At 40.0% G+C, this 22,698-nt stretch overlaps 1 protein-coding gene across 1 annotated transcript in view; it reads right to left on the reverse strand.

Moving 5' to 3' along the window:
- The window catches only part of PIEZO2 (piezo type mechanosensitive ion channel component 2), a 409,694-nt gene that overhangs the window by 213,207 nt on the left and 173,789 nt on the right, over positions 1-22,698 (reverse strand). Inside the window, exon 3 of the mRNA XM_063451573.1 lies at positions 7,058-7,183. Within this exon, the coding sequence (XP_063307643.1) occupies positions 7,058-7,183 (126 nt within the window). The remainder of the gene's footprint in view (positions 1-7,057; positions 7,184-22,698) is intronic.

A 22,698-nucleotide genomic window follows, 5' to 3' on the forward strand; every position in this document is an offset into this window, starting at 1 on the left:
CTATGCAGCCAGATGTATACTGGAGTGGGGCGATTGGTGCTCACCCTTTGGGTTAAGCTACCATCTCTTAGGCCCAGCGAGATGATGGCTAACCGCATGGGTGCATTTGTTACCTGTTGGTTCGTTGTTTGATTTTTATATAATCCGGAGTGGGGTGATTGGTGTCCACCCTTTTGGGATAGGCTACTATCCCTAGTAGTCAGTGGGATTATTATCTAACATGGGCATTTACTCTATATAGAATGCCTTTAACTCACAGGATAGATGCATTGGCTGCGTTGTGATCTGGTGAGGCCAATCAGTTTGGCTCGTAGGGGTTATACCTTGTGTATAAAAATAGCGTTAGTTCCCCTATCATGTGTCACTGCTGGCCGGATTTTCTGGAGTTGGGTGATAGGTGTCCACCCTTTGGGTTAGGCAACCACCCACTTTGCCCAGGGAGATGATGGCTTAATATTGGATGCATTTTTGTATTGTGTTCCTGGCTTGTTATTGGTATGCATTTGACAGACACTCTCAGCCAATCAGTGACTCCCCATTCATAAAACTGGCTTGGAAAAAAACTGTTTTTTTTTTTCAAGACAGTTTTATGAATGGGGAGTCACTGATTGTCAGCCAATCAGCGTGGCTCCTCCCTGGTGGCAGATTGCGCTTCCTGAAACTGAGGTTTCAGCAGCCAGATCCTCCTGGGGGAAGTTGAGATAGGCTCTGAAAGCTCACTTAGGTGTTAAAAAGTTTGACAACAGTTGACCCCTTTGAGCGCACCTGGGGGCCTCCTGGTGCCATAACAATCTAATTTAGATGAAGTTGTTATGGTGCCTAAACAGGTTGCACAGACAGGCACAGGGAACTTCACTTGGACACAGAATATTTCTGCAGGCCTCCCAACAGTTCCGACAGACATGACAGAAAGTTGTTGGGCTGTATACAAATTTTGTGAAGAGAAAAAGTGGGAAAAAACACCCAATTAACGTAAAAAGCTTAACTCAAAATACAACCTGGAAAAGTTAATCCAGAATGCATGAATCCTTAGACAAATCTATAATAATAAATCTATAATAATAAATTATTATATTATTATAGATTTATTATTATAGATTTGTCTAAGGATTCATGCATTCTGGATTAACTTTTCCAGGTTGTATTTTGAGTTAAGCTTTTTACGTTAACTGGGTGTTTTTTCCCACTTTTTCTCTTCACTTCTTTTGTTGGTTAGGTGTCAGTGAGGTACACCTCGGAACACTCTGCTTTTAACGTATATTATCCTGGTCTTTAGTGTATATACCTTTTCCTTTTTGTATCCAAATTTTATCATGTGTTTTCCATATCATTTAATAATTGTATTCTGTGCTCTCTGAGTTTTTGACTGTACTTTTGTTTTCCGCGGTCCGAGAAAAAACAAAATGCATTATCATTGCATTTATCACTCTGCACTTTATCGATATTAGGTGATTAGATGTACACTACATGTTTTATACGTTTTGAGGAGTGCTCCCATGGCACGTGTGATTTGAAGAGATGGAAAATTAGCTGCCAGAAGAAAGTAGTTTAAATTAATATGTGTTAATACAGGCATTTAAATGATGTCACCGCATATTTATTAAGTCCTTTTACATAAATAAGGAAAACTCTTAAGCATTAGTAATAACACTTAAGGGCTTTCCTTACTTTTGTATTTTAACTCTTATCTTTGTCTTACATCATGTGCTTATATTATCCTTTTTTTCACAGTGATCAGTCATGGTTTATTGTTGAAACTTGTTCGTGTGAAAGTTTTCTAATACTAATAAATACTACGTGTGTTTAGATTTCATGAATGTTAACATGTGCTAATATTTGGTGTTTTGCACATTTTTTAAGAGGTGGCAGAGTGTAAAAAATATATCATGAGGGTATTTCATATATACATAGAGCATTTAAATGCGTCATTCCTTTTACCTTTGATAGTTTAAATATTTACGGTTTGACTTTAATAAAAATAATTTATCTGGTGAAGATTTGTGTAATGACAGACAATAGCCAATAGAATTTTAATATTTTTAAAGCAATAGACCTCACACTACATTGGATCAACGCTGTTCCTGAACTTTATTTTTGTTTTGGCAGAAATTAACAGTCTTCTAGACATAATGGAAGACATGACAACAGTATTTCTAGTACAGTATAAAATCTCCAATCACACTTTAGCCTACACTTTACAAGGTGGTTCTCAACTCAAACCAACTTGCTTTTAATAAAATAATTCAGTGTTTTTAATTGTAAGGGGGCCAAAAATATTTTTGGGACCAATGAGCTTTCCATTGAATCGAAACTTGATTAATATATATTAGAAAAAAATGTTAACTATGCTGTCAGTTCACTTTTAATTCTCACTTTAGTAAATAACCCTGAAAATATATTAATAATGTGCACCAGTGTTCATTTTGGCGGCAAATTTCAATATAGTTTTAGTCAGTCTTTTGACTAAAATGTTATTTTAGTTTTAGTCGTAAATTAGTCATCTGAATTGTTTTAATTTTGGTCTAGTTTAAGTTGACTAAATTTCAAAAATATTAGTCGACAAAAAATCTGACTAAAATTGTTGGTAGACAAAATAAAGGGACACTGTAGGCACCCAGACCACTAACCCTGAGCATGTAATTACTGCAGTTATTATAAACTACAATAATTACCTTGCAGGGTTAAGTCCACCTACCAGACAGCCACTAGAGGGAATTCCAGGTTCTTAGACGACTTTTGGTCTAAATGACGCTGGACGTCCTCACGCTATGCGTCGCCAGAATCCCCATAGGAAAGCATTAGGTCGCCCCACGGAAGTGTGTTGGCGGAGCTGTGCCAGCACCAAGGTTCATCGGCGCTGGACCCAGGTAAGTGACTGAAGGGGTCAGTGCTGTGGGAGTGGGCCTTGTGTGACATGTCATGATTCCCTTTTATTCCCGAAGTTTGGTCCTTAAGACGTTAACACTGATGTGAACTGACAATAACCTCCATTACTGAGCTGTTCCGCACTCTCTGCTGGAGTCTGTACTACTCAAAAGTCTAAAGTTGCAAAGTAAGGATAGATGAAAGGACATTATTGTTTTTAATACTGAACTAGTGGCTCAATATGTTATAGGAGTGGCAGCTATACTTTATAATTATATAGATAAAAACTTTATTTTCATGTTCTTTGTATATAATTGAGACCATAACTATTCATATTCAACAAGTATTGAATTAGAATATGAACCAAATAGTAATACATAGTAATTAGACATTCATATTGCAAGTACAAACTTTGTTAATTGTTTAGATTTAAAACAATCAAACACAGTATATACTGAAATAATAATACTAATAAGTAATAATAATAGTAAATATTGTTTACATCTCACTAAATATTTTTCTAAGATGCACATTTTTGGCAAGCTAAATACAGAACGCCCCAAGTAGTGTTTAAAAATTAAACTAGTGAAAGCCATTTTTGTGCGTTCCAATATAAAGTGAGACTTTGCCCAGTTTCAGGTGATATTTGATTTCTGTGGGGCCCAAAGTTCTGTACACCGATATTACACTGAATATTTATTAGAAACAGGTAACTTTGTCTAGACAATTTTTTTTCTCAATTTGATATGTTTCTGTTTAGTGTCTCGTAATACCAATAACCGGTTATGACTTGATGGTATAAGCTATGACTTCAAACAGGATGCAAAGTCTAAAACTCGGAGAAAAATTTGAATTTTGGAGAAAATTACAATATTTCAAGGAATGATTTAGTCAAAATAAAGTTTTATATTTAATGACTGATTAAACTTGAAATCCTGTCTTATATTGGTCTCCAAATATTTGTATAAATGAGACCACCCAAATGCCATATGGTATTTATTAACAGAGCTTTGGTTTTCCAGATTTTCATAGAAAAAGAAAAAATATCTTCAGTTATTTGCTGAAGGATGAAAATTAAATAAAACTATAAAACTATTAATATTTAGTTCATTAGAGGACTGTCACCTTACTACCTTGTAACTGTGACTCTTCACACAATAAATACCTATAAACATCTGGATTGACTTACTTGGCTTATTTATAGAAATACTTTTATTTTGTATACGCAGTCAAATCTTTAAGATAGTTTAAATCAGTGTTCCCCAACCCAGTCCTCAGGGACCACCAACAGTCCAGGTTTTGTCAGTATCTCAATTGGAATAACAACAGGGACACACATAAATCCTGGACTGTTGGTGGTCCATGAGGACTGGGTTGGGGAACACTAGTTTGTGTTTGAAATACCAATTTAAAGTGCTTAAAACAATAGATATCCCATCAAGCGCAGTCTCTTCCTAATAATCTGCCAACTAAAATTATTGTTTATAAGGTTTGTTTTTTTTATAATGTGTTTAAAGGGACATTGTAGTCACCAGAACAACTACTGCTTATTGTATTTGTTCTGGTGAGTAGAATTATACGCTTCAGGCTTTTTGCAATAATCACTGTCTTTTCAGAGAAAAGGCAGTGTTTACATTGCTCCCTAGGGATACCTCCACTGGGTACTCCTCAGATGGCTACTAGATGTGCTTCCTGGGGCAGTGCTGCATGGTGTGCATGGAGACACTGAACTTTCCTCATAGAGATGCATTGATTCAATGCATCTCTATTAGGAGATACTGATTGGCCAGGGTAGTGTTTGGCTTTGCCCCCATGGAAAAGCATTGTGATTCGCTGAGATCATCACTTCTGATGAGGTCTGTCAAGGAGGCAAATTAGAGACAGAGTCAGCACCAGCAGACTGGACTAAAGGGGGCTAGATAATGTTCTTCTACATTTTTGTGTTCCCGACCCTATAGCATTCCTTTAATAATTAATACAAAAAAAAGCCAAAAAACAGAAAATAGTAGGTAATTACACATGTATTCTTATGCCACTGTAAAAAATAGCTAATGGGTAAATAGGTATACTACTTAAAATACATATTTATTTTCCTTTATTGTTTTTTTTATTGAAGTATAGCAAAAAGTAATTACCGTATATACTCGAGTATAAGTCGAGTTTTTCAGCACATTTTTTGTGCTGAAAAACCCCAACTCGACTTATACTCGAGTTAATGTCTGTATTATGGCAACTTACATTGCCATAATACAGACCAGGACCGCCGGGCTCATTACAAGCCCGGCGGTCCTGTTGGGGGCTGGCAGAGAGCAGTAACTTACCTTTCCTGCAGCTCTGTCAGCTCCCTTCTCTCACCTCCGGTCCGGCCAGCTCCTCTGTCAGCTCCCACTGTAAGTCTCGCGAGAGCCGCGAGAGACCGCGAGACTTACAGTGGGAGCTGACAGAGGAGCTGGCCGGACCGGAGGTGAGAGAAGGGAGCTGACAGGAGCTGCAGGAAAGGTAAGTTACTGCTCTCTGCCAGCCCCCTCCTAAACAGCCATTCCACTGGACCACCAGGGAATGAGAGCCCCCCTCCCTGGCCATATATCAAGCAGGGAGGGGGGCCGAAAATAAAAAAATATTACAATAAAAAAATTACATTAAAATAAAATAAAAATTAAATAATAAAATAAAAAAATACTTAATTTTTTTTTAAATAAATATTAAAATAAAAAAATTAAAATATTAAAATAACAAAATTGAAAATAATAAAGTTCACCACCCAGTTCACACACACAAACACTCAAACACACACTCATACAAACACTCACTCTGCATTATATATACACACACACACACTCTGCATTATATATATACACACACACACACACACTATGCATTATATACACACACACTCATACAAACACACACTGCATTATATACACACACACTCATACAAACACACACTCATACAAACAATCTGCATTATACACACACACACTCATATAAACACGCACACTCATACAAACCATCTGCATTATACACACACTCATACAAACACACACACACACACTCTGCATTATATATACACACACACACACACTGCATTATATACACACAGAGTGTACGTATATAATGCAAAGTGTGTGTTTGTATGAGTGTGTGAATATAATGCAGAGTGTGTGTTTGTATGAGTGTGTGTGTATAATGCAGATTGTTTATATGAGTGTGTGTGTAATGCAGAGTGTGTGTTTGTATGAGTGTGTGTGTATATAATGCAGTGTGTGTGTTTGTATGAGTGTGTGTGTATATAATTATAAAAATCACAGAATTTCATAGCCCCAAGTTTTACCCTCGACTTATCCACGAGGCATAGCATATTTCACAATTGTTGGTCACAAAACTGCACTCGACTTATACATGAGATCGACTTATACACGAGTATATACGGTATACAATTTATGATGCACAGTAGGTTGCACTCAAAATGGCTGTTTTCAAAATAGTACATCAAGAATGGAGATATAATAAATTCAAATGCAATAAAAATATCAATCATATGAAAATGTAACTATGGATAGCACATACAAATAATAATAGAGAGGGCAAATAAAGACCCTTTAAACACTTACCTCTGTCCAGCGCAGGGCTCCTTCGATGCTGGTTCTGTTTCTGCCACCTTCGATGTCAGGCAAGGAGGAACCTAATACACATGTGCGGGAAGTGCTGCGCTTGCATTAGGCCTTCCCTATAGGAACGCATTGTATAAATGCTTTACTATGGGGGTTTGAGGATGCTGGATGTCCTCATGTACAGAGTGATTACGTCCAGCATCGTTTTACAGAGTTAAACTCTGTGAAACAGTAGGAAGAACCTCTAGTGGCTATATGGCAGACAACCACTAGAGGCAGTTTTAACCCTTCAATATAAACTTTGCAGTTTCTCTAAAATTGCAATTATTTGCATTACAGTGACCACTTCAGTGAGATAAAGTGGTCGGGGTACCCATAGTGTCCCTTTAAACAAACTGAATTAATAATGACATTCAACTTGCAGCACATAATTGAACATCAAATAGTTTTTACAAAATATTAAAATAAACCCTTGGCATGGGAAAATAAATTCATAATACAGTTTATAAGGACAAACTGTAATTTCAAAGTTTAAAGTCAACAAATTATACCTTACTTAGCCATATGTTTGATATACTCACAATTGAAATTTGGATCAATGTTTTTTCTGGCTTCAAGGCTAGCTATTGTAATATGAAAGATGATGTGCAGCAGCAGGAAAGATAGACTGGTGAAACATAACGATTTTAATAACCGTCCCGTGTGTCCTGCAAAACAAAAGAGACATTGAAGACCAGATTACTTTTCAAGGAGAACTAAATGAATAAAAAAAATAGTAAACTATATGTTATGCTATAGATAGGCTTGATTTTCAAATTCTCTTTTTAATCAATGGTTTTGAATTAAGTGCAATAATTAAAAATGCAGTTGTGCATTAACTTTTTTTTTTTTTTTTAAACACTGCCTATAACGTAATTATCAAACATGTTTATATTCAACACTTAATGGATAAAAAGATAATGGAATAATCACGTGTCTGAGTAGAAATATTTTCCTACATCTGGAGTTTCAGGATACAGTATTTGCTATGTCTGGGGTAAACGATATAGGAAGTCTGCATTGTCTGTCTGTGTTTATGGGTTCCAGACCTGAACTATACTTTGGATAATAGGTTCAGGAGCTGCACTCTGTCTGTGGTAAAAAAAAAAAAAAAAAACAGCTCAGGACCTGTGTTGTGTTAGGGCTACAAGGTTTGGGTAAAGGGACACTCCATGTCCTACAATGCATGATGTAAGGAAGCCCTCTGTCACAGTCACCTTGCACATTGTTACTATGATGATTGATTTGCAAGGCACCTTTATAAATGGATGGTAAATGGGGCCACAATTGGCTAAGTAACTGCAAGCATCGGTGTCCATGATTAACCCCTTTGCCCCAGTACAACTTATGTCGGTTAGTATATCTGCCACATACGGTATATTGGTGCCCTCTAATGCCTTGTATGTGTAAAAGGAAGCTATGCATCTTATATTTAAAAACAAGTCTCAGTAGGACTTCAGATATCTGCTAGTGCAAACCGAGTGGTGAGTGACAATTCTCAATGTATGCACTGCAGCACTTAGATCACTCCCAGATCACTTCCTCCCCACTATTGTGAACACGCAATCGGCATTGGAGTAGATCAGCCAGCAGCAGCTATCACAAATCCTTCCCTAGACCTGTACCTGACCAGCCTGGTCCCCACTGGAATCCAGGGAAGCCACCCACAATGCTAGATATAAACAGAGCTACAAAAGAAGCTTCCCCGTCACAAAATTAATACAAACAAGCCACACACAAACACACACACACGGTCCCCACAAGCACAACCGCACTGACAATCCACATACACGCACACAACCCCAGCCTCTTACATGCAATAGCACAAGCAGCCCCACCAGGGCCGGTGCAAGGATTTTTGCCGCCCTAGGCAAAAAAAATTTTGCCGCCCCCCCATATGTCCAGCCCACCATGTGACATCACAATGCCCCGCCCATATGCTCTGCCATATGGGCCAACGCCAGTCTTCACAAAGTGTCTTATCTGAAAAGACAGTGTGTTTACATTAAAAAGCCTACAGGCACAGGCTATAGACACCAGAACCACTACATTATGCTGTAGTGCTTCTGGTGACTATAGTATCCATTTAATGTGAGGTAAATTAGAGATTAGTGCCACTAATAATATATTGGATTGCCTACTTACCACCAGATGAGGACAAGAGGCTGATGATGGGCTCAGTCTGGCTCCACAGGTCTGGTGTAGAAGAGGCTCTCTGGAGACTGTTTTTAACAGTGCTCACAACAATTAACGAACAGGAAGCAGCTCCATTTTTTTAGGGCCCCTTACACAGCTCAAGGTCTTGGCCCCCAGGGGGCATACGCCTACAATGCCCACCCATAAATCCACCTACATGGCCCATCCATGAGTTGGGGATGTTTTATGTGTGCAATTTGTGTAAGGGATGTAGTGTGTTTATAGGGGATGTAGTGTGTGTTTGCGTGCAAGGAATGCATTGTATGTTTCTGGGTGTGTGTGTGTAAGGGGTGCAAGGTTTGTTTCTGTGTATGTAATTGAATGCAGTGTGTGTCTGTAAGGGGTGCATTAATTATGTAAGAGAACGTAAGGGATGAATTGTGTGTTTCGGGTGTGTCTGTGTGTGAGTAGGAATGCATTGTATGTTTCTGTGTGTGTGTGGGGGGGATGCATTGTGTATGTGTGTAGTGTAAAAGAGAGGGTTTGTGGGGTAGGATAGGGACTGAGATGGGAACAGCTTTCTTTTTAAAAAAAAAAATTCATAGTGCTCTCCCCTCAACTATTGATTTCCCCTTCCCTTCTGTCCCTCCGTGTTCTCCCCTTCTGTCACTTAGTGCTCTCCCTTGGCCCCCTGTCCCTCTGCAGTCCCCCTTGGTGGTCTTCTCACTCCCCCCTCCCCTTTAGTGGTCCTCCCTCTCCCAAACCCCTTAGTGGTCCTCCCTCTCCCAAACCCCTTAGTAGACCTTCCCCTACTCCCCCCACCCCCTTAGTGGTAATCACCCTCCTCCCCTCTCCTTAGTAGTCCTCCCTCCTTACCCCCCTTTGGTGGTCCTTACCCCCCTTAGTGGTCCTTATCCCCCCTCCCCTAGTGGTCCTTATCCCCCCCCAACCTCCCATAGTGGTCCTTATCCCCCCCAACCTCCCATAGTGGTCCTTATCCCCCCTCCCCTAGTGGTCCTTATCCCCCCTCCCCTAGTGGTCCTTATCCCCCCCCTCCCCTAGTGGTCCTTATCCCCCCCTCCCCTAGTGGTCCTTATACCCCCCCATCCCATAGTGGTCCTTATACCCCCCCATCCCATAGTGGTCCTTATACCCCCCCATCCCTCCCTTAGTGGTCCTTAACCCCCCCCTTAGTGGTCCTTATACCCCCCCTCACCTAGTGGTCCTTATACCCCCCCTCCCCTAGTGGTCCTTATACCCCCCCTCCCCTAGTGGTCCTTATACCCCCCTCCCCTAGTGGTCCTTACCCCCCCTCCCCTAGTGGTCCTTATCCCCCCCTCCCCTAGTGGTCCTTATCCCCCCCTCCCCTAGTGGTCCTTATACCCCCCCATCCCATAGTGGTCCTTATACCCCCCCATCCCATAGTGGTCCTTATACCCCCCCATCCCTCCCTTAGTGGTCCTTAACCCCCCCCCCCCTTAGTGGTCCTTATACCCCCCCTCCCCTAGTGGTCCTTATACCCCCCCTCCCCTAGTGGTCCTTATACCCCCCCTCCCCTAGTGGTCCTTATACCCCCCTCCCCTAGTGGTCCTTATACCCCCCCTCCCCTAGTGGTCCTTATACCCCCCCCACTTAGTGGTCCTTATACCCCCCCCTCCCTTAGTGGTCCTTATACCCCCCCTCCCTTAGTGGTCCTTATACCCCCCCTCCCTTAGTGGTCCTTATACCCCCCTTAGTGGTCCTTATACCCCCCCCTCCCTTAGTGGTCCTTATACACCCTCCCTCCCTTAGTGGTCCTTATACCACCCCCCCCTTTAGTGGTCCTTATTTCCCCCCCCCCTTCCCTTAGTGGTCCCGATACCCCCCCCCCCCTCCTCTCTTAGTGGTCCTTATACCCCCCCTCCCTTAGTGGTCCTTAAACCCCCCCCCTCCCCCCCTTAGTGGTCCTTAAACCCCCCCTCCCCCTTAGTGGTCCTTAACCCCCTCCCTTAGTGGTCCTTAAACCCCCCCCCCCCCTTAGTGGTCCTTAAACCCCCCCCCCCCTAGTGGTCCTTACCCTTCCCTCCTGCCCATGCTGCGTGGCCGGGCGGCGCGGAACGCGGGACAGGAACCTTTGTTTCCTGTACCCGGCCGCCGGCGGAATGACAGGAAATGCTCACTGAGTGAGCACTTCCTGTCATTCCGCCGGCGGCGGGTACAGGAAACAAAGGTTCCTGTCCCGCGTTCCGCGCTGCCCGGCCACTCTACATGGAGAGACCGGCAGGAGGGAGCGCTCTGCGCTTCCCTCCTGCCGGTCATAAACCCGGCCGCCCTCCATGCAGCAGTGCTGCGCCGCCTGGGGCTTGCTAAAGCGCTCAGGCGGCGCAGCATGAGGAGGCGCAGCGGGGACAGGGATCCGGCGCCCCCTGGTAAGTTGCGCCCTAGGCGGCTGCCTAGGTCGCCTTACAGGTGGCGCCGGCCCTGAGCCCCACACACACCACCACACACACAATGTGACATATCATACACACACACACAATTCCACTAGCAGCCCCAATACACAGCCCACATTCATAGGTATCATACACAATGCAACAAACTATTCATGAACATATACAATATAACAGCCCATATACACACAAATACAATGCTACAAAGCAACTGCAGCACCTACAAATACCAAAAGGACTGAATACATTTAAAGTAATTACATTTTCACAGTTTTATTTTTAAAGGTTATGCATAAGATACAAAAAAATAAGTAAATCAAAAACACTGTGCTTATGTACGTTAATATAAAATGATTACTTTATGCTTCTTGAAGGTCTCCAAAGAAAAAAATTAAATCTACTTCTAACATGAACATTTTAATGTGCCCTTCTGTGAATTAGCTCAGTGTTTCATTTCCGAACTCACTTGACCTGGTTGAGTTTATTTTCTGTGGTTTTGAAAATAGAAGCCGGACTACTGGCAGAAATAAACAATAATAAATATGTATGCAACTAACTAAAAAGATTCTTATATAACAGGAAATCAAAATGTGGTTATTGTTTACCATTACCTTGATCCCTGCCATTTGCTTACATCCCTTGTCAAGCTAGTTATTCTATATTTATCTTACCTGCCATGAATGCAGGACTCAAATTTTGGAAAATGAAAAATGCAAAACCCAACCCTTGGCACCATAACATAGGTAATTGGTAGAATTATAGTCATCATACCTTGAATGACCTCAGTCTTTTCCTAAATACAGCAGGGGTAGCAATATAGCAACAAATTCATTAAATTCCAAAATTATGTAAAATTAACCTAGTGTTTGCCAGAATACATTGAGTGGATACGGTATGTAGTACAATGAATTACTGCTATGATGAGGAGACTGATTCTGCTGCCAAGATGTGTTATTTGAATGTGAAAAAGGCATCATATAATATAATATCATATAATATAAGAAAAGCCTCATGTAAAAGTTTGTAGCATGTTCTTAATTTTCAATCTTGTATTGCATTATCACGAAAACTGTATGTATTTGCATACTCTACCCAGAATAGCAAACATGACTCACACAAAGGAGCTTTTATACTTATTTATGTGTTATCAAGCAGCTATCCGATGGTAGAAGGGTACATTGCAAGCAGATGTATTTATTATTTGTACCAAGAATAATAAGTCGGTATCACATGGTAATAGATAAATATACTTATGAACACTTGGTCCCACTTGTTAAATTAAATTTTCATTTGAACTTTACTTGTAACAAAAGTACTTAAAAGGACACTAGAGTCACCAGAACAACTAGAGCTTAACCCCTTAAGGACACAACTTCAGACATAAAAGGGAATCATGACGGAATATTTCCGTCATGTGGCCTGTCCCTACAGGCTTTTCAATGTAAACACTGCCTTTTCAGAGAAAACATTTCTGCCTAGGAACTTTCACCTCTAGTAGCAGTTAGTCAGAAGGCCACAAGAGGTGTTCCTATCTCAGTGCTGCTCAGAGATACGAAACGCTCCACCCATAGCAATGCATTCATCTAATGCATGTCTATTATAAGAGGCTGATTGGCGCAGCACAGCGTTTTGCCGCACATGTGCAATAGCCTCCCAATGCTTTCCTATATGGGGAGGGGCGCCAGGGCAATCCTGGCACCATAACTACTACACCGGTTGCATGGTGCTTTGAGTTTTCCTTTAAAGTTATACTATAACAAAGCAGTTATTTAAATAGGCAGCATGATTCGAACAAGCAACAATTAACTTGTTGCATTTAGTAATTGTTAGAGTACTTACTCATAAGCAGGCATGCATGTGTCATACCGTCAGCAACTTCTGATGTTTAAATTTACAAGCACACAGTAATTATCTAAACCTGGACTGTCTTAGTAAGATTCTCACACCCCAAAATAGATGCTAGCAAATTATAAACAACAATAAAATAACTCAGAATATAAGCAAGCAAATAAAGATGAATATGCATATTATATTGTGAAGTAATAGATATCAACCTAACTCCACGATTAGTTCCATATCCCAGTTTCAAGCAATGAATATCCCTAGAAAAGATATTGCCTTGTTTAATTGCAAACACATTGGGTTCATTATATTTTATTGCAACTTAGGATATGCTCCTGCAACAAACTCACAAGTGGCATTGCCCTGATTGAATTAACTTTTGTTTTGTAAAAAGAAGACTGAATTAAAATTTGTATCTCACTGTATTTATGGTAAATTAAGCAAGGAGCACAATTTCAAATCATAACATAAAAAAAAAGAAAAGAAAATTAGAGTCAGCTTTGTTACAGATGTTTTCAAAAAGAAAGAAACAAAATAAATAAGACAAATGATAAAAGGGTATAAACAAAATGCACAAAATATATCTATTGAAATTAGATATATTAGATCCCATTAACAACCAGATTTTACTTTTATTTTTGTTATTATTGTAATTAATTTTTTTTATTTAAATCTCGTTTGGAGTTTAGGCTTCCAGGTTGTGTTCTTTGTATCATGAAAATCCCGACGTTCTGTACTCTCCCTTAAAAAATTGTGAATGTTCATGCGTACATGTGGCTGAGGCCTGACTAGTGACATCCTGAAAAAGTTTAACTGACATATTGAGCCTTGCACGTTTTGCATACATGGCAGTCGTGGCTCTTTGATAGGGACACTTAGGGCAGCACCCCATTAGATAATTGTCATTATAAAGATTACAAATGATTATTATTTTTTTGAAATGATACAAGTAAAATAGTATATGGACATTGGGAGAGGGTACAGTTAACATGGAACTTCCCATTATAAATGGCAATCATACACCATACAATACTGCAGCCCTATAATTTTTCCTCACTTTCTACCACAACATAGACTTATTCATTGATAATGAATGATTTCTGCCTGTCTGGTTGTTGAGTGCAGCTGAGTATGTCTGCGACTTCGGTCATTTGTGAAAAATGCCCTGTCTGATTGTACCTCAGACATGCTCAGACATGTAGGTGAGTGTGAGGTAAATAGTAATAATGCCATAGTTTAACTTATTAGACTAACAAATGTTTTGAATACTGCATAACACATTATTTGCAAAATGTTGTAACCGTTTCAGTGCCACAACAGAAAAGCAAAAATGGGGTCAAAATATCAATCGCTACTTAATGGCAAAACCGACATTAGAGAAGCATGGTTTCATTAATCAGAAGAAATGTGAAGGTGCTTGATTATGCATCAATTGTTTAAAAAAGACCAAGGCACACTTATGTTATATGTGTCAAGCTAGAGTTACATATTTGTTTATGTATGTGTGTATATTTATTTATTCTTTTTGAAATATTCAATATTTCCCATGAGTCTGAACAAATACAAATACACCACTGCTTTCATATGGCAACAGTACATAAAACACACAACTGCATTAAAATGCTAACAGTAAAAACATATACACCCCTACATTCACACACATACTACATACAAAAACAAGCTTACTTTTAAACACACAAACAGTGCTCAGTGCTAAATACAACCCAGTATGGATAGGTAAATGGTAGATTCCTAGCTGGCAAAGCATTGTCAAACTTGTACAATGATGGGAATTAACCTGCCCATTTTTGTAATACTGAGGCCACCCAAAAACCTTGCTCCAGAGCCCTCTCTAGGTTAGAACTATGTAAAGAAACTATTTGGTTAAACATTTCAGAATGCACAAAGTAATTGGTTTTGCTGTATATACATTTTTCTTTTTCTTTAACTATTAGGCTTTTTGATTATTAAATGTTTCAGCAAAAAAAAAAAACAATTCTTCCATAACCAATCTTGTAACGGTAAGTCTGTCATTGACAAGTATGCTTTTTGTATTTGTCTGTCAATCTTTTTCTTTCATATAGTTCTAAGATTTTCCCCTAAGAATAGGAATAGTCAGAGCGGTTTTATTTAATTTAAAGTTGCAGCCTGAAACATTTTACATGTACACATCTTAATGCTGGTCTCTAAGTCCCCTTCACATCATTTAACATTTGCAAAATTAGTCATTTCCTTCAAAATGTAATTCCGATGCTGACTGTTGTGACCCCATCTTGAGGTTGTAGCTAAAATAAAAATGATAATCAAAAGGTACCATTTATTTATAATTTATTATGCTAAATATGTTTTCACTTTGCCTGATGACAATTCTTTCACTGGATACAGATCATGTTGCCCAAAGCAATGATCTTTTTGGAATTCTGCCCAGTTGCCTACCTCTCTCAAAAAGTAACCACATACAGAAATACATAGTACATTACTGTCTCAAATATAGCCAAAGAAACTTACAATGCGAGTTTAGAATACAGACAAGCAACATCTAGATACCCAGAAAAAACTGAGCATTTTAAAATAAAGGAACACTATAGTCACCAAAACAACTTTAGCTTAATTAAGCAGTTTTGGTGTAAAGATCATGCCCCTGCAGCCTCACAGCTCAATTCTCTGCCATTTAGGATTAAAATCACTTTGTTTATGAACCCTAGTCACACCTCCCTGCATGTGACTTGCACAGCCATCCTAAACACTTCCTGTAAGGAGTCATCTAAAGTTTATCCTAAGTTCTGTTTAATTTAGATTTTCTTATCCCCTGCTGTTAATAGCTTGCTTGACCCTGTAAGAGCCTCCTGCGTGTGATTAAAGTTGTATTTGCAGAGCAAGAGATAAAATTGTTTAAGGTAAATTACATCTGATTGAAAGTGAAACCAGTTTTTTTTCATGCAGGCTGTGTCAATCATAGCCAGGGGAGGTGTGGCAAGGGCTGCATAAACAGAAACAAAGTGATTTAACTCCTAAATGACATAGAATTGAGCAGTAAAACCTGAGCGGCATGATCTATACACTAAAACTGCTTCATTAAGATAAAGTTGTTTAGGTGACTATAGTGTTCCTTATGTGTGTTATAAATTCCTCTGTTTCATTATTATAAAAGAATGATGCAAACAGTGGACCTTGTGTTTTTTTAAATTTACCATTTAAAACAGCCCCACCCTTTGAAAAAATAGTATTTCAAGATATAATCTTTATGAAATACTCATATTGACTATGTAGGAATTGCATTGAAATTCCAATCCAGTCAAACGATATACTGAGACAAAGTAGGAACTGCTTTATCTCAGTATTTTTCCTCCGCCTGACACATCTTGACAATGGGCGGAGGTACCACAGTGACAGCTGCAGGGAAATTGGCTCTGTCTGTGGAGGATCCCAAGGTCTTGCGGAACCCTCCATACACCTCAATACTGTACTCTCGTGTATGCACAAAAGTACAGCAGTAATGTTGGCTCCTGGCAGCTGAAAAAACAGGCGCATAAGAGGACCCACCAGAAGAGGTTGGCAGCACCCATGAGGGAAAACTCGCCTTTGCCTGCCGCCCGTGGCCACCGGACACCCAGAGGCGATGACACCATTGGGGGTCTTTGGAAGTCATGTAAAGTCCAGAGACAGTGACAGTGCCACTTTAAAAGTCAAAAAAGTTACAATAAAGAAGTTCAGAAAATGTTCAGAAGCACATTACGTAAATCCACCATTCAATTAATTTTCGCTTAAGATGATTAAGATTCCGCAGTGCCTGCAAGAACACACACTGTTATTTCACAGTTTTACATTTGTGGAATTTTCATGTAGCTATGACATCATATATATTTATGGTGGTTGGCATTAGTGCTGGTGGTGCCTTTGGAGCAAGCCACACTAAATTTAGATGGTGCCATCACTGCAGAACTCTAAACCAATGCAATCCTAAAACACCAAACCTCTGCAATACTACTATTTTTTTGCTCCAGAGAACCATATCAATTGTACATCCATAATACATCAACCATAATCAAATAAGAGCACATAATAGTAGCACCTAAAGCTCTGTTGAACAAAACATAAAAGCCATAGTACATTACTTAATAATCAATAACTACATATATGCACATTATCTTAAACTCTTACATAATTCATCTTCATCACGTTTTTTCTTCCAGTGACTCGATGAGTTTGGACATTTTTTGCCACAAAAATATATTGATACTTAGCTCCTTAATTACAGAGGTAATTTCCCAAGTTCTGTATCAAAACAGAACTTTATCTCCTGCTCTGTTAATTGCACTTTAATTACAACAGGAGGCTCCTGCAGGGTCTAGCAAGCTATTAACACAGCAGGAGACAAGTTATTCTAAATTAAACATAATTTGGAATAGAGGAAGGGTAAACTTTAAATGTTGATTTACAGGCAGTGTTTAGGAAGGCTATGCAAGTCACATGCAAGGAGTGCCTAGGGCTACATAAACAACGCGACTTAACTCCTAAATGGTAGAGAAGTGAGCAGTGAGACTGCATGATCTATACACCAAAACTGCTCCATTAAGTTAAAGTTATTTTAGTGACTATAGTGTACCTTTAATCCTAACCCATCTTTAACCCTTACCTTTCCATAACACTAACCCTAAACGTAGAGCAGTCTGTGATCTTCTAGTGGCATCTCCCTATAATGCTGCTGCCTAAATGATATAGCTGTTGATCGCACTGTGCTCAAGTGCAGTAAGTGAAAAGTATTTAAAGGGAAGTATGCAGCTCATCTGTTAGTCTGGCACCACTAAATATGGCTCCAGCTGAAAAGGAACAGACTCTAGGTATTGGCTGATACGTGAGTCTCCCTGGCGTGAGCAGGGATTGAACCCTGCTCATACCATTACTGTAAGTCATCCCATGCTGGGCTAATTGAGTAAAAGTCAATTCTGTGCAGGACGGCATAGAACATCTTATTAATTGGTTAAAAAGGAACCATCACTTCTCTAGAAATGACACCGGTGAATAAAGCATTAAAAAGGACCTATAACACTTACCTGTACACACAAACGACAGCCCCTATAGATAAACATGCACACAACACCCCCTGTACACACATGCTACAGCCCCTATATACACCTACACAACCCCCTGTACAAATACATCCAGACTACACCCTCTATGAACACTACACCTCAAAGACAAATAAACACACATGCTTTCTCTCTCTCTCTACAACAGCTAAATAGACAAACACATACACAATATCTACAGCACCTAGACGCATACACTTTACAGCCAGTGGAAACACTGGCTGTAAATGTGTTCCTATCCACACATAATACACTACAAGCAAATCCTTTACCCACACAAACACACAACACCATAAACAGTTGCATTTACGCACACGCAATCAGCCTCCAACTACATACAGCACCACAGACAGCTCCTTACACATGCACAACACCCTTTTGTCCTCTTATAGGGTCACCAGAGACAAGTCACCAGCAAATGCAGAGCTGTGCCATGTAAAACAAATACAGGACATTGTTCTCATGTGAGAGCTCTTCAGCAGGGCTCTGCTCATGAGATGCCTTGGAAGGACAGCAAACTAACATACTCACTTTCAGGTGGTGTGGATTTCATTGTTGATGACATAACACGCCACCCCCCTCTGTCCCTAACCCCTCATACTGATCTACCTTTACATTTTTTTCCAAGTCCGGACCTGTACTCATATGCAATCAAATAAATTCCCAATATTCTAAATAATGTTTACACATTTATAAATCTTTCATCTTGTTATTACATTTAAAATGAGCAATGTAATGATCACACCAGAGGATATCTCTTGAAAATACAAAATTGATAGGGAGAGAATTAACATACCGTATATACTCGAGTATAAGACGAGTTTTTCAGCAAATTTTTTGTGCTGAAAAACCCCCACTCGTCTTATACTCGAGTCAGTTGTCTGTATTATGGCAATTTACATTGCCATAATACAGACATGGACCGGGGGTTGGCAGGAAGCTGTAACTTACCTTCACAGCAGCTCCTGTCAGCTCCCTTCTCTCTCCTCCGGTGCGTGCAGCTCCCAGGTCAGCTCCCTCTGCAACTCTCGCGAGAGCTGCGGGGTCAGAGCGTTGCCACGGGTTACCGTGGCAACGCTCCGCGCGGCCGCGAGAGTTGCAGAGGGAGCTGACCTGGGAGCTGCACGCACCGGAGGAGAGAGAAGGGAGCTGACAGGAGCTGCTGTGAAGGTAAGTTATAGCTTCCTGACAGCCCCCTCCTACAGCCCATCCACTGGACCACCAGGGAGTGAGAGCCCCCCTCCCTGGCCAGCTAACAAGCTGGGAGGGGGGACGAAAAAATGAAAATATTAATAATAAAACAAATAATAATAATAAAAAAAATATTAAAATAATAACATAAAAAAAATAATACAATTAATACTAAAAGAAAAAAAATAGTTACCTAAAAAAAATAATAACATTAAAAAAAATATTAAAATAATAATTAAATAATAATTAATAAAATGCCCACCCCCCACCAATGCTCTGCACTCACACACACACACTGCACACACACACACTGCACTCACACACACACACACTGCACTCACACACACACACACTGCACTCACACATACACACACTGCATTCATACACACACTGCATTCATACACACACTGCACTGCATTCATTATAAACACACTGCATTCATACACACTGCACTCATATACACACTGCACTCATATACACACTGCACTCATATACACACACTGCACTGCATACACACTGCACTCATACACACACACACTGCATACACACTGCACTCATACACACACACACTGCACTCATACACACACTGCATACACACTGCACTCATACACACACTGCACTGCATTCATTATATACACACTGCATTCATACACACACTGCATTCATACACACACACACACTGCACTCACACACACTGCACTCACACACACTGCACTCATACACACACTGCACTGCATTCATTATACACACACTGCACTCATACACACACACTGCACTCCATTCATTATATACACACTGCACTCATACACACTGCACTCATACACACACTGCATACACACACACACTGCATTCATTATATACACACACTGTAAATAAATATTCAGTTAATATAATTTTTTTAGGATCTAATTTTATTTAGAAATGTACCAGTAGCTGCTGCATTTCCCACCCTAGTCTTATACTCGAGTCAATAAGTTTTCCCAGTTTTTTTGGGTAAAATTAGGGGCCTCGGCTTATATTCGGGTCGGCTTATACTCGAGTATATACGGTAACTCAGCTTTCATAAAACTAATGCTTAATTACTCAATGTGAGAATCATCTCCTGTCTCATAAACAGTCTAAACATGGTAAGTACAGTCCACTTTCTCAAAAACCACAATTAACTTCCTGAATGGCATGGTTGATTCTCTTTTTGCCTGATGGTGTCGAAAACCATGCATTCAAGCATAGTTAGTTCAAAAGACATTTGCACAATTAATATACAGCGTAATGTATTCTCACTCTGCATGCAAAGTTTATTATACTGACTGATATCTTTTATTTTGTCTCTGTTAGCGAAAAAATCCTATAAAATGTCTATGCAAAAAAAAAAGTATTGAATTGAACCTCAGTAATGTAAAAAATCACCGTGTGGTTAAAAAGTTAGGAGTAAGTTGTAAAATGTTGGCACACGGGACTAGGATAGTTTTCAAAGGTGGCATGATTTATAAGGCGCTACAAAAATGCAACTAATGCTAAAAATCAGAGTAGACAAGCTAAAATCTTCTACAGAAGGGTGAATTATTTTCTGCTAGATGTGTCTCTCAGTATTTAAAGAGGCACTACTGGCTGGAACTGGCCCATTTTTTTTTTTATTACATTATATAGCTCTACATTTAAAGAAATATAAAAAACTAAAATATAAATAAAACAATTCTCATATTTGACATTCTTACAAATGTCAAATATGAGATATCTCCACACTCCAGATTATCAACTTTAAGTTCTGCCTTCACCAAAACATAGCTTGACCAATTAGGAGCCTCTCATTCTAGGGGACATAGTTGGAAGGACTAACCCAGGCTGGAGCCCCCAGTACCAAAATGACCTGCCAGTCCTGTCAAGTTTCAAATATGTTGCTGTGATAAATATTTTGAAGATTAGAAGTTGATTTTCAAACATGTTTGCCATCAATGGTATAACTGATGATATAGCGCAGGATCAAACCATTTTTAGTAACCCCATCTCACATAATTATACAGAATTGGTATATGATTATTATTATTTTATTATTTAAAGAGTGCCAGCTGTACAATGGGTGGACTAACAGACACGTAATTGTAACCAGACAAATGGACGCACAGGAACAGAGAGGTTAAGGGACCTGCTCAATGAGCTTACATGCCAGATGGAGTGGTATATAGTGACACAAAGGGTATAAAGTAGGGGTAATGAAATAGGTTGCTAGAAAAGTAATCACTGAGAACTTAGTAGGTTATTTTTGACAGTTGCAAGAGAGGATTCATGGGGGGAAGGGCAGGATAAAAACCCGCTAACAATTTAAATGATATGCTTTCCTGAAGAAGTTTGTTTTCAAAGATTTTTTGAAGGAGTGGAGACTGGGTGAAAGTCTAACGAAGAAGGGAAGGGAGTTCCACAGAAAACGTGCAGCCCTGGAGAAGTCTTTGAGGTGAGCATCAGATGTGGGAATACGGACAGAAAATAGGCGTAGGTCTTCGGCAGAGCACAGGGGCCTTCGATGGGACATATTTGTGTATTAGGGACGATAGGTAGGTTGGAGCAGCATTATGTAGGGACTTGTAGGCAAGCACCAGAATCTTAAATTAATCCCTAAATCTAACTGGAAGCCAATGTATGTAATTACAGAAGCATGGGAGGTGCGGGAGGACATGAAAATTGCAGCGGTGCAATCTGGGAACACGTAAGACACTGACCAGGGGATTGCAGTAGTTAAGGCGAGAAAGAACGATGGCATGGACCAACACCTTAGCTGTATCGGGTGTTAAATATGGGCGGATGCGAGCTATGTTTTTGAGTTGGAATCGGCAGGATTTGGTGATCGACTCGACATGAGGGGTGAAGGAGAGGTCGGAGAGAGAGTGAGCCTGTGAGGTAGAGGTGATGGTGGCGCCGTTGACTTGAAAGGAGACAGACACGGGAGTAGCAACACTTGAGGGAGGAAAGACCAGAAGTTCTGTTTTGGACAGGTTGAGTTTAAGGAAGTGAGCAGTCATTCAGTTGGAATTCGCGGAGAGGCAGTCAGAGACACGAGTCAAGATGGGCGGAGAGAGATCAGGAGAGGATAGGTAGATTTGTGTTTTATCTGCATATAAATGATAAATGAAGCCAAATGAGCTGATACATTTTTTACCAAGGGAAGCTGTATAGATAGAGAAAAGTAGGGGACCAAGGACAGAACCTTGGGGAATGCCAACAGAAAGGGGTTGGGGAGAAGAGGCAGAGCCAGAGAAAGAAACACTGAAAAAGCACTGGGAGAGGTAGGGGGAGCACCAGGAGAGAGCAGTATCCCGTAGATCGAGAATATGGAGAATGAGAAGAAGCTGTTGATGATCAACAGTGTCAAAGGCAGCAGAAAGATCAAGGAGAATTAGGATAGAGTAATAACCGCAAGATTTAGCAACGATTAAATCATTAGATACTTTGGTCACAGCTGTGTCAACAGAGTGACTAACACGGAATCCAGACGGAAGCGGG

The sequence above is a fragment of the Pelobates fuscus genome, chromosome 4 (assembly GCF_036172605.1).
Source record: "Pelobates fuscus isolate aPelFus1 chromosome 4, aPelFus1.pri, whole genome shotgun sequence".
Classification (NCBI taxonomy): Eukaryota; Metazoa; Chordata; class Amphibia; order Anura; family Pelobatidae; genus Pelobates; species Pelobates fuscus.